General features: G+C 38.1%; 1 protein-coding gene across 1 annotated transcript in view; it reads right to left on the reverse strand.

Annotated features, from left to right (window-relative positions):
* GLI3 (GLI family zinc finger 3) overlaps positions 1 to 14,274 on the reverse strand; it is a 329,749-nt gene that overhangs the window by 12,129 nt on the left and 303,346 nt on the right. The window contains exons 11-12 of the mRNA XM_090287378.1: positions 3,505 to 3,654; positions 2,198 to 2,362 (exon numbers count right to left, since the gene is read on the reverse strand). Coding sequence (XP_090143504.1) covers positions 2,198 to 2,362; positions 3,505 to 3,654 — 315 coding nt within the window. The remainder of the gene's footprint in view (positions 1 to 2,197; positions 2,363 to 3,504; positions 3,655 to 14,274) is intronic.

A 14,274-nucleotide genomic window follows, 5' to 3' on the forward strand; every position in this document is an offset into this window, starting at 1 on the left:
TGTAAATAATTTATTTTAGGTAAACTGCTCAACTTTGGTGTCAGATGCATACTCGACTTATTAGGATAATCACTTTGTAATGTTTAAGCACTATGTTGTATACACAAAACTAATATAATAGTGTATGTCAACTGTAATTGGAAAATTAAAAAAGAAATCATTTTAAAAAGTGCTCAACCTTGGTAAAATTATTATTAACCAAGATACCTTTAAACCTCACAACAGATACTAAACTCTCATACAGCACGGCACTTTTTACCTCACAGAAGAATAGAAGCTCAACTATAACACACTTAATTATAGCAGACATATATGTGCACATATTTTAAGTCCATGAAAACATAAAAAGCTCAGTAGTATGCTTACATGTGTGCATTGCTAATTCTAACATACCCACTACCTACATTTCTCCACAATAACAGGGGACAACCTTGGCCTAAAATCTATAGGAATGATTACCTTCTAAATTTCTAGTGAAAATTATTAAATTTATTAAATGTAGTTGAATATATTAAACTTGTAAGTTAATCAGATCTGCTAAAACATTTTAACTAGAGATATAATTCACATATCATAAAAATAATTCTTCTAAAACTTGCATGATTCAGTGGCAGTTAATACATTCACAATGCTGTGTAAACATTACCATTATCAAATTACAAAATATTTTCAGCATCCTAAAAAGAAACCCTGTACCTATTAGCAGTCACCTCTATCCCCACTCCCAGCCACTGCCAACCCCTACTCTACTTTCTGTCTCTGTGGATTTGCCGACTCTAGACTCCCTAAAATTCTGTATAAAACAAGGATAGCAAATGACACTGTAACTATTTCACATGGTAAATGTGTTTTTGACATAGAAAAGGAGATACAGCATCTTTCCTAAAATATCTTCAAACAGTTGACCAATAAGAGATTCCAAATGATGTTTCCTATTCCACCATGAACTTTTCAAAAGGGGTCTGAGTATGTGGACCTGCATGTGGTGAGTTTATGTAAGTGTGCTTTTTAGTGTGTGGTTGGATCATTAGAGATGTTTTTGCTCTGTCAGTTCCACTGAAAGGACACTCAGTGAGGACCATCTTTGCCACCTTATAACCAATGGCCAGTGAGCTCTGTTTTTAACTAGATTCTCTCTACTCTGCCTCTGGAAGATCATGAATGGGCTTGATGACACCTTGTGAGGTCAGAAGACAGCCTTGCCAAGGTCAAAATGCTCCTTTCCTTCTCTCGCACATATCAAGCAAATCGATGATGACATACTATATGTAGTCATCATATTAACAATGATGTTAATATGGGGTAGAACTATGTTTCATATCAACAAATTCTAGTTAACTCTCCTATTTCTACTAAAACTGTGGGAATCCTTTTGTTAATCTCTGGATTTATTCAAGAGAAGGTTCACAGAGGAGGCAGAATTTGAGCTAGATTTTTAAGGATAAGTTGGAGGTTTATAGGTAGGCATGCAACAAAATGTAAGCAATATTGAAATCATTCTCATTCTTATGTCTCTCTGAAATTTTGAAGGGATAACTACCTAAAAATAACAGCATCACAATAGGACCACCAACTACCCATGAAGTTTTACTCAATATGTTATCTTAAATAACTGACTAGAAACCATTCTGCATTTCTGAGAATAATTTCCAAGATCCATTGGAATTTAGAATGTATGGAAATCATATATATTTAGCCAAGGCTGGCTGCTCTGTCAAAGTTTTTTTGATACAATGTATCTGAAAATACCACCTGAAGAAAGGAAATGAAAATGGCCCTTTCAGTGGAAAGCTTTCAGCTGTCAACAGGTTGCTTTTGAATCTCTCCTTGGTGCTCACAGGGTCATCCTTTTCATGGATTCATACTACTGCAGGCCCAGCCAAGTAAACAGAATTCAAAGTTAAATGCTCCTACTGTTTGACCAGTAAAGGGCAGTTCTGAACAAAGTGACAATTGTTTGCCAGGGGTTTTAAGAAGTTCCTTCTTCATCTGCATTATTCTCCAAACCAGGCCCAGTTTTCAGCCTGACCTCAAAGGCCCCAAGCCTTTACCCACAGCATCAGTGTTCACTCATGCTGGGAATTGTCAAAAGGAAATAGAATGGGACAGGCTTACCTCTCCATGTATAGTCTCCACAAAGGTTCAGTTTCTACCTACAGCCTCTGGGCCACAAGTGTGTCTCATAGGGGAGCCTTACCTCATTGGAATGTGTTCTGTTTTGGTGCTTGGCACGATCGGAAGCATTTGAAAAAGCCTTGTTGCAACCTTCATGCTCACAGACATATGGTTTCTCTCCAGTGTGAGATCTCAAGTGTGTTTTCAAGTTTTCTAGTCTTGAGTAAGCTTTTGTGCAACCTTCAAACTGAAGACAACAGGTAAATCTGGATTATTCCACACAATAACAGTTTATGCTTCACATTCCCTCAACGTTGATGGAAGACTGACATTTTGAGGGTCAGTAGCTTTTTAAAACCAAGGAACAGAAGTCCACTAAACTCTACATTTATTGGGATTCAGATGGGGCTCAGTGCAGTTCAAGAGAAAGCATTTTCAGTGCTAGTAAAAGTCTGGGAGGTTTTTTCTGAAGAGAACACTCAGTGTGGACAATGGGTTTCATTATCTTTCATTGATCTCCTCGAATTTCCACTGATATCAGATTCAGCACAAAGTTCATTATAGGGCTGTGTGTCCATACAAAGGCATGGAATTTGATCATGTTTATAAAGAGTCTTTAAAATACAAAGTATTAGGGCTGAGCAGTGTCTGGTGTGCCTGGTATGCACCTCAGTGAAAGAAGGCTTAGCCTCCTAGGAGTCCCAGCCTGCCTGTGGGTAGGTTTATACTGGACCATAAGAACAGAGTGGGAGGGTGAGAAAAACTCTAAAGACACATAGGTTATATTTTTAAAAAGTCAACATTAGCTTTTCAGGTCGAAGTTGGCTCTGTCTGTGCCCTCCAAGTCCTCTGACACAGTGGACATTAGGGCATTTGACTGAGGCAAGCATGGTGGCTATGTGCTTCTTTCCAGTGCCAGCCAACATGCCCCAGCTGCTGCCTGCCCACCTGCCACTCTGCAGAGCTGTGCTGTCCATGTGGTACCTGCTAGTCACACAGGATTATTTGTATTTAAATTTTCAAAAAATAAATTAAATAAAAAAATTAGTTCCCTGATTACTCCAGACACGTTTCAAAAGTGCTCAAGAGGTGCATGTGGCTTGTGGCTACCATGTTGGACAGTGCAGGTATACAGCATGTCCATCATCCCCCAAATTTTAGCTATAAGCATTCTTTCTCCATTTTTCGCTTCCCTTCCATTTTAGAAACCAGTCTCATAAACCCTTATATTTTCAGATAGCTCCCACCACCCAGCCATGCCACCCCTAAGCTAGAATCATCATGCACAACCCTGAGAGTATGACAAAGGACCCATATGAATCTTGACACCCACAGGTGTGGGGTGACCCACAAGTGTGAGGTGATAGTCTGAGCCATCTGTGTACTCACAGTGCATTTGTGAGGTTTCTCTCCTGTGTGTCTTCTCATATGCACTACCAGCATATACTGGGCTTTAAAGGGTTTCTGCTCTCTTGAGCAATCTAGCCACCGGCACACAAATTCCTTCTTTTCTCCATGAATATGGTCATTATTTATATGCTGGGGTTTGAAGAAAGAAAAAAAAAGAGAGAAATTAAATAGAAATATATTATTTTCTAAAGGCAAAAATTGGGAATGTGAAAAAGGCCTTAAAGACTACATGATAACTTGACTACATTACAGACTATTTTGTTCTAGTTAGTATATTTCTTAAGCAAATTTGCTCTTACTGTGCATATATACTACTTAACAGAAGTGATACTATTTGGAGGAAGCCTGATGTACCAGAGAATGTATTACATAGGATATCTGAAGAGTGGAGTTGTGAAACAGAGTGAGCTACACGTGGCTTCTCTGGGCCTCTGTTATTTCTCATTTGCCAAGTGGGCCAAGGCTAAATGCCTACAGAGGAGCTCTCCAGCCCTCATGCACTCTAGGCCTTGGGTTAGAGCCATGGCTAACTGCAGAAAAAGAACACACATGCATGCATACACACAATTCTGTAAGAAGGAGCCAAAAAACAAAACACAAAGCACTTCTTCAAACTATACTTTATTTCCAATTAGTGGAATAATTTCTTGAATAAGAGAAATGAACTTAGATATTGAAGATGAGAACCAGGTGACTGTCAACAAAATGCTTAGTCTCTCAGGATCTTGGCTGTCTGCATGTACCAAATAAAGAAATGGATTACGTAGTTCTAAGGTTCTTTCCAGTCCTATAATTCCAGTAATTTGGTTTTTAAAATAAAGATGAACTGCCTTGAACTCTTCAACAATTTGAAGTTATAGAATATTTTTTAATGAAGTTCCTTGGATTCATACATTAAGTGCCCTGTAACTGGGAGACACAAGAAACCAACAGCAGCACCAAAGGAAGAGAAGGTTCTTAATTTGGAAAAAATATAAGTTTATTTCAGTATAATTGAAATGTTCAATTATAAATTACTGGGGAAATTTGTGTACTAGGTTGATCTTATTATTTTATTCTCTGGCCACCCCACCACCCCAAATTTTTATTTGCTTAATGTAAGGTTTTTTCAAACACTTTCTCAAACGTACATAGAAATACACTACTAAAATTTTTGTGCGATAAGAGAAAGCTCCCCTTGGGTCTCAATGAGCTGTGTGGTAGTGACAGAACATTTAATTACTTTCCTGCCTATGCGCTGGTGCCTCAGTGAGTGGTCTTTGGGGGCCGGAGCCTATGATTCCACCATTATAGCCTGCCTTTCCCAGTTACTCCACTAGGCGGCTGAATGCTGCAAGGAAACAATGAAATGTGGTGGCTCGCTCTGGAGTTGAAAACTGAATGCAGACAGAGAAAAGCAATTAACTATTCATTCTCTTCTCCTCAAGCAGCTTCCAGAAAGCCCGAGGAACAGAAGAGAGTGGGTAATACAGTATAGTGCACGAGGAAACAGACAGGATCCTTTCAAAAGCTCTGAAGAGAACAAGGAAACCACTCAGAATCACTCAGGTTCACAGCAGTGTAGCAACCCCAGGACAAACAGGTGTGGATTTCCTTTAAAAAGTGAACTGCCCTAAGTATTGGTATCTGTTAAAAAGTTATGCTGGTGCACATATGTACATGAAGATAACAGATGTGCTGGCCGGAATACAACATGCAATCTTTAAACTTATGCTTCAACTACGCTTTTGCAGTCCATTCATATCACCCAGGATTGCCCCACGTGTGTGCTTATGTCCAGCGTTTACAGAGGGGTTCTGTGAATTCTCCTTTCTAGGTAGGAAAAAATTAATGATCATACAAAATCACTCCGCCAAAATTGCTCAGTTTTTTTTCCACCTTACTAGAGATAAAGCTCCTCTAATTGATACACATGAAAGGAAAAGGAAAGAAAAAGGGAGGAGGCAAGCTAAGTTAAAATTGGAAAAAATGAATTAGAATTTGGGCTGAGCTGACTCCTTGATGCCAGGACCCATGACATTTAGTTTCAAATTCTCAGCAATTGACAAGTGTCCCTGGTACTTGGTAGGGCCTCAGTAAATATTTGGTGAATTTATTTGGCTCATGCAGCAAACTAAACTTTCACTGCACAGAAGAAATAATACTTGATGCTTTTGCTTATATTGCCAACTTCATTTTACCTAGCAGCCATACAATAAGATTTTACTATAAGGTATTGTGTTATTTTACAATAACATATTGTCAAGAATTCAAAAGAATCTGAAAGATACCCAAATGTGAACCTTATTTTGTTGAGTAGAATATAAGGAATACAATGTGATTGCATTCACCTCTCATATAGTTATGTTTGTAGAGACTGCAACTCCACACCATACCTGGTACTGGGGGATCAGAGAGACATGAGTCCTGCTCTAAGGAAATTAGAGTCTACTAAAGGAAACAGATAATAGCCTAAGTTACAATAAAATTATAGTTCTGATAGGAGTCATGAACGGAAATAAGAATAAATAAGAAGGTTTTATACAATTAACAGGGGGTCCAAAATCCATGTAGAGCATTAAAGTCAGCTTCTCCAATGAAGTGGCATTTTAAGTCAGACTGGAAGAATGAGTGGAGCCCCACCAGGGGTAAAGGTAAAGATGAGAGTGTAAAGATAGGACACTACTGAATAAAGATGAAACAGAAGCACCTACAGAAGAACAGAGCTTGGTGCCTTTGAGGACCTGAGTGAAGAGCACTCTTGGCAGGAGAAAATGGTCCAGGCATACACAAGAGGCTCCAGCACTGCCACTGCTTGGTTCAGTATGTGGCTTGGGCTTCCAGGGGACAAGTAGATAACCACTGGGGTAGCCAGGCTTGGCCCACCTAAAATGCAGCATGCAGGGTCAGGTCTCCAGCAGCTAGACTGTGTGATATACCTCTAGAGAGAACTTGCGTACACCCCACCAGAAAGCTAGCACCTGGATGACAGCCCTAGAGTTGGAGGGCATCAAGATTAACTGGCATTATTCAGGGAAACTGGGTGACTTACAGGGGAGGCACTAACAGTGGCCAGTGAAGTGAGATTCTTGTCTGTTCTTCTCTCCAACACACTGGAGGACCTAGACTCTAGAAGGAGAGGGAAAAGGTGGGGGGCAGAGTAGGAACAAACACCCCAAAACCCTTGAGTATACGCCTGGTCAGTACAAGGGAGGGAAATCTCTGAAGGGGGCATGAGGCTGGAAGGTTAAACTGGATGGGCTTTTAGTAACCATAGGTGATGGAGAGGTTGTAGAAGATGCTTACAAGGGTGTTGGGGATCTGCTACTAAGCTGAGATGATGTCTGAAAATTCCAGTGGTGGGTATACCATGCCAATCAGCAAACAAAACTTGCAATGTTGTCTACATATGACTAGGACAGGAAAGACCCTACTCACTTTCAGAAATGTTAGCATCTTGGGAATTTTCCCTTTCCTGCACCCTTAGAGGGACCCTCAGTTCCATCTAACATGCTTTTTGAAATTTTCTGAAACTGCTTGAGTGCCAACTTGGGTGGAGATCACAAGTTATTTTTCTTGAAACAAATTTCTACAACCTCAGCTGGCAGGGACCAGGTCCATCTTGCTTGTCTTTCCAGTTCAAACATTGAGCAAAGGACATAATAATTTCTATCTATTTAGGTTGTTCAAATGTATTTTAAGTTTAAAACATTTCCTGGAGCTGGATTTCAAGTGAAAATTAAAATTCTAAGAAATAATAGACTTTACACCTATTTACTTTTCTTTGCAAAGCTGCTTTGGCCTCTGCAGCGAGTGCTCATGCACGGCAGACCTTCTATTACAGAGGGAAGAGTATGGTGGGAGGCAGAAGGTGCATCCAGACCAATTCCTGATGAGCTATGTTTGTTTAGACAGTTCAATTCACCTATTTGGGACTTCATTTTCTCATCTGTAAAATCAGGGCAGCAATTTTTCAACTGGTGTGCCGCACAATTTTTTATAACATGCAATACCGGACTATTTAGTCAAGGGCACTGATCTACTTTCCCTGATATTGACAAATTTAAAAAATGATGACAGACAACATAACAATAGCCATCTGGTATGAATGAACCAAAATTATACCTATTTTTGTCAGATCAGCAAAAAATGTATTTTTTGGTGTGCCACGGAATTTCAGTAATTAGTTTATGTGTGCCATGACATGAAAAAGGTGGACAATTGCTGAATTAGGGTGATGAAGTAGATCAGGTGTCAGCAAACTTTTTCTGTAAAAAGCCAGATAGTAAATACTTCAGGTTTTGGGGCCAAAAGGTCTCTGTTCTAGCTTCTTTCTTCTGCCACTGTTTCAGGAGAGAGCCATAGACACCATGTAAGTCATGGGCACAGCTACTTACCTATGGACACTGTAAGATTCATGTGTCATAAAATACTCTTTAAAAACAAACTTTTTTCCCCAACCACTTAAATCTTTAAAAACCACTGTTAGTTCATGTGCTGTGCAAAAACAAGTAGTGGGGCTGCTCACCCTCAACCAGATGACTTCAAAGCTTCCTTTGTGGGTTAGCAGAGCCCATGACTTTTCTCTGTTAAAGTGGCTCTCAAGCTTGAGAAAGTAAAATCAGAAGGAGATACGTTTTGGTGCCAGAGAAAAGAAAAAAGCAGTAGGAAGGAATAATAGTCAGAATCCTGGCTGAAACAAGGGGACAGATTAGTCTAGACAGACTTACACCTTTTTGCATCGTGTTCCTGGGACTGGGTGGACAAACAAGCATTCTTTGCTCACTAAAATCCTAGGTAGCTAAAAAGACTAATACACAGTAAGTTTTTAATATGTAACAGCAAGACTGATCCCACGTGAAGCTGGCCTGAAATTCAATGGGCATGTTTTCATTTGTGGTTGCACTGAAAATTTGACTTTCTAGCAGTGAAAACGTTAATCAAATGTATAAATAATTTAATTGGAGGGAAAATAAATGCATGATTAAATTCCAAACTAATTCAACACAAAGACATGCAATTTGCCAGAGGCCCAAGAGCCAGAAAGAGATAGATGGTGTAAATTATGATGTTGTATGCCAACTCTCTCAGCAGGACTGCTCTGAACTCCCACTGTCTGGATAAACAGCGCAGGGACACCAAGACCAGGCAATATCCTGGGGAAAGGCCGAGTCCCACCACTGAACTTTCCAATGGATCCATTTCTTCCGTTTTCCAATACGAATTGTAAGCCTTTGCTTAAGAAAACTGATGGCTGATGAAACAAACAAACAAAAAATCTCCGAAGACCAGGGGAAACCAACAAAATTGAGATTTCACAACTGCAATTATATTTGTAGCTGGATGAGCCAACACCCAGTATTCCTGGCTCATCCACTACCTTTGGAGCACAGAGAAAGGTGGAAAAAAATCATTCTGTTGGCCTGGCAGTTGAGGAAGCTGAAAGGTGCTTCTTTCTTTTAAGAGGTTCTTTCTGGGAAGCCCAGCACTCAGCAGCAACCAGAGGCTGATGTGCTGCAGGAAGAAAGGCCTGAAGGAAAATGGGACAGGGATGCCTTTCTTTCACCAGCAGCAAAAGGGAAGCCCTCAATGGACTTCACTGAGCTAATCAGGGTCCTTTCTTCTTGCTCATTATTTCACTCTGAGCTCAGAGCTGCCAGTTTTTCCTGTCTGATTCCTAACCCTTTAGATGAAACCCATGGATGCCAAATGTTCCCATACAAATACAGCACACTTCTCATTTCTTCTGTCTCTCTCTCCTTCCCCACTGATTCCCATTGAGAAAGCACAGTTTTCTAGATGGGTAAGCCTCCCCCATTTTAGATGACATCCTCTGAGGGGAAGGAACAGCACAGTTCAAAGATATGTGTGGAAGATTTACATTCTCATTCAACCTCATTCAGCCAGGTAACACATTAATCAACAAATACCTTGCTATTTCAAGTGGTTCACTCTTTATATTACCCAGCGTCATAATGTCAGGAAGGTAAATTCCATCCTCCACTGTAATGAAAATATTACTGTTGAGTACATCCAAAAACAGTGAGAACAGAGAACGCAACTTTGATTTCCATATGGTTCCCTGAGCATATACCTTACACACTAGTCTTTTTGTATCTATAGTCAAATTACTTTTCACAAAATGTTTTCACCAGCTTGAAGTTTCTACAAAGTGTGTTGCCAAAGTTTTTCACAGCACAAGGTACATGTAGGAGCAAAGAGCATACACAGTGCTCAAGTATGATCTCTCTCCACACACAAACACCCATGTGCACACGTACACATAAGTACACCCACATTAACACAGTATTATTGCTTTAATAGAAAAGAAAATAAAGACTTAGAAAGTAGTGTATTTCATATATGAATAACCAAGACAATGGAACTGCATATGGGCTGCAGGTTTGCTAAAGCCTAGAGCTGCTGCTGGATGCTCAGTTTTTATTTCTGATTTATCCCTTTGCTACATTTCTCTGTATCTTAACCCACTAGCATGCCAACTATTTGATTTATTTTAAAAAGGAAAATATAAAATTGACACATTTTAGAATATCAAAATGGAAATGTTTGATACTTTATAAATTTTTTCACATTGCTACCAGGTTAGCTCATAAGCGAAATTGAGTTAATTTATATGCCAAACAGAATTCAATAATTTGAAATTTCTAAGGATTTGCTGAGGAGTACATTAAGAACACCTTCTATTTTGACATGGGATGGTATATAAACAAGTAAGGAAGTTCAAGTTTCAATTTGCTTCTTGACTCTATAAATCCATTACTATCTCTTCACTTAGTAGTCCAGAGATATTTCTGAAAAGGAGAAAGAAAGAAAAATAATTTAGAATCAATTAAAATTTAATTTATATTAAAAATTTGAGAAAAAGATTGAAATGCTTTGCCTAAAAGAAAACTCTCTACAAGAATCCCTTAAAACTTTCCATCTGAAATGAGGCATGTATCTTCCTGTTTTATATATTATTTGATACCTGTAACATTTTTGAAGTTTTACAACTGTCCTGACATGGATTCTATTAGGGACAGGCTGTGATTGGATTCCTAAAGGCTTCACTAAGCAGAAGCAGAAAAAAGCAGGAATCACAGACTATCAGGGCTGAAATAGGCCCAGTATCTCAATATGCACTTTAATTTTAGATATATAAAATAATTTAAATGGTGTTAGTGGCACCCATCAATCTTCATAAGAGTGTTTAAAAAGCTGTAACAGTTGCCGTGTGAGGATCTTCACTGAGGCTACAGACTTCAATAAACAACTTTTTCAATTCACGCTAACAAAAATATCCAAGTTTATTTCAGTTTTCTGATACAACTAAAAAACTAGACAGAAAACAAGAGGACTCAAGACTTTGGGTACAAAACTGCATTATCTTCACAAAAATAAAACATCTGCCTATTTCTAACTTGTATATATTGAGAATTGAGGTGATAAAAATATGCTTCTTAAAACAAAATAAATGGAATCTCTCAACAGTTATTTAAATCTTGTTTCTAGGTACATATCTGTAACAAAATTATTTTCTTTTTGTGTAAGAAAGGCAAAGTTCTTTCAGAAGGTAAATGTTTTGTCTGTACAAAGGTCTTCACAGTGCTAGATTTAAAGAATGGAAATTAACTAAGTTAACATAGAATATTTCCCTCATCCCTACCAAAGTTAATGGAATATTCACATTTAAATACAAAACTGTATAAAAGAAAAGACTGACATATTGACATGTGCTGAAACATGCATGAACCTTGACAACATCATGAGAAGTGAAAGAAGCCAGTCACAAAAAGAGGACAATGATTGCACAATCCATTTATATGAATGTCCAGAATAGGAAAATCTACACAGAAAAAAAGTACAATAGATTACATGATTGCCAATGGCTGTGGAGATTGGGAGATGAGTTTTCTTTCTGAGGCAATAAAAATATTATAAAATGGAATGGAATGATGATTGCACAACCCTGTGAATAAATCAAAACACACTAAACTATTGTATACTTCAAACAAATGAATCACATGACATGTGATTCACTCCAAAATAAAAGGAAACTATGGAAATGTAGGTGGTGATATTAGGTAGGATAGACAGCAAATTAAGGCAGAAAGGAAGAGGGAGACAAGCCTCACCCACTAATTCAGCAGTCCAGAGCCTGGTCTGATAATATTGCCAGGTATTCCAACATCACCATGCTAACACTGGAGGAGGGCAGTCCTTGGAATTCCATGTATCCTTCCCACTCTCTGGGAAAGAAAGCCTTTGAAACTGTATATTCCTCGCAAGGCCTGAAAGACAGACTGGAAAGAGTCCATAATGCCCAATGGAAGAAGCCCATAAAATAACCTTGTTAATTGTCTACCTCTAGTCACTATCTGTTTTACAAGGGAGTCCCTAATGCTTACAGAAAGAGCCCATAAATAACTTTGGGTAACTGCCCTAACTTTAATTTACTGCCTCCTATCACATATCTGTTTTACAACATATGAGCAAAATGGACTCTGGTGCAAGATAAGGATTTGGGCTAACAGACCCTCACACATACCTAAGTTTGGCTAGTTGTGTCCACCAGGAAAGCTGGCACCACCTTTTCATATCAATCAACATGTAACTTCTTCACCTCCATCCCGCCAACTATATAAGTCCTTAGAACAAAGGACTCTCTCTGGTCACCCAACCTCAGGCCACCCCACCTTGGGCGTTTGCCAACCCTGGCCTTTGGCCGCCCTTACCCTGCTCTGCCTATGCCTTTCACCCCCACCTTAGCTAGGCCTGATCTCTTCCATAAGAGCAGATCACCAATAAACCCTGCTTGCATGTTAACAGCTTGTTGATCTGTAGTTCTTTACTGCGTCAGCAAGAACTGATTTGGGGGGAGTTTCTTTTATAACAGTGATGAGCTCTGGTAAAGTGGAGACCTGGGGGGAAATAGGAAAAGTGATGCAAGAACTGCCAGATTAAATCTGACATTTTGCAGGACTGTATCTATCTTTCAGACAGACTACGGGTCAGGCCTATCAAATGATTTCCTACAGAAGCAAAGGCTGCATGCATCTTTATCATTACTTCTATTCACACACATATACACACACACAATATCCAGACAGATTGAGTTAAAGCAGAACATACTTTTATGACACAATATTTCCCAGGGGATTTCATACTGGACTCAAAGTTAACAATCTGGGAACTTCACATAAATGATAACTTCTCTGTATATTTCTTCCTCATATTTTGGAGAAAACTGAACTTCATACAGAATTGGAAACAAAATAAAAAGTAGAACATTATACACTAATATTACTTTAAGTAAGTTAATGTAAAATAGCACATGATTTGAAAAAACTGGTTGTTTCCTAATTCACTAAAAACTCATGGAGAATTCAAGCTCAGTTAACTTAGAATCTGGATTATTTCTGGCTTAGTTCTTACCCTGAATTACAAAATAACTAGATGTAAACATTATATAATCTGTGATATAATTTATCTAGCTTATATGCTCCCTCATGAAGAAGAACATGTGTTACTGGTTCAAATTCATGTACACAGAATAATAGTATACTGCTTAATATTAAGATGACCTGAAACTTACAGGAAATTTTTGCTTTTGAAAAGAATTTTTAAAAGCAAAATATAAAAGTTAATAATATCAATTAATGTTATTTACATCACTTACGTAAAAAGAAGATATCCTCATCCTTGAAAGTGGGTTATGGGTTGGAAGAACTATAAAAATGTTCTTTCTCTTACTACTGTTTTATTCTCTGAATTCTAACTTTACTAAAACATTAAATACAACTCTTTTAAGGAGTTTCTCTTATAGTGTATTAAGGTGACTTTTGTTACAGAACTTCTCAGTGTTTCTCTTCTGAAAAGGCCAGTATTTAAACCCCTTTGAGATTTTAAATATAGATGTAAAGGGGTTTAATCATACCCTCCAGGTATTCCAATACTGTTTGTCATTTTTGCGAGTAACTAGACATATTAATTTTTTTATCTTATCCTTTTAAATACCAACTTTTGCTTTACCAAAGTAACTAAATAAACCAAAATAAATAGCCAAAATAAAAAACAAAAAACAAAACAAACAAAAAAATACACTCTTCTTAATCAAACTGATTGGGGGCCTAGTTATAAAAGTATGAAAATTTTATACAAGAATTTATTAGTATCCATTTTAGAAATAATAAGATACTATATTCAGATAGGCAAGATCATTTGATTAATTGTGTAATCAAGGAATGAAATAATTTAGAAAGCCAGTCTTTAGAAAGACATCTTCTATTTCATTTCTACAAATGAGCAAATCCACCAAACAGTAGTTACTAGTTATAAAATCATAGCTCTAGATTTGAAGGAAAATCAGTTAAAGCCCAACATTCCTGTACCTCAATAGGGTCCTAGCCTGAGAAGAACAAGGTCAGAGGGTCCATAAAGGTAGCCATAAAATGCAGCATCTCCCAAGAACCACATGAACTGGTCACTTATATATATGGATCATTTCTACGTATCTGGCATATCTGAAAAACATTACCATCTAAAGGAATGGCATTTATTGAAAAATCAGATTTCAGAAGCCAAATGGTATCCCAGAGCATTAATACCCCAACTTGTGGGTTTAGATTTCTGCCATGAAGAAAAAGGAGAATTAATGTGTACTATTTCCAACTAGTATCTGCACAGCAGTCACACTCTTCAACATAGGTACATATACAGTATTCCCTCACTTATCGCGGGTATTAAGTTCTAGATGCTCCACCCCCCCCC

This window comes from Furipterus horrens, unplaced genomic scaffold (assembly GCF_987537825.1).
Source record: "Furipterus horrens unplaced genomic scaffold, mFurHor1.1.pri manual_scaffold_9, whole genome shotgun sequence".
Taxonomy (NCBI): domain Eukaryota; kingdom Metazoa; phylum Chordata; class Mammalia; order Chiroptera; family Furipteridae; genus Furipterus; species Furipterus horrens.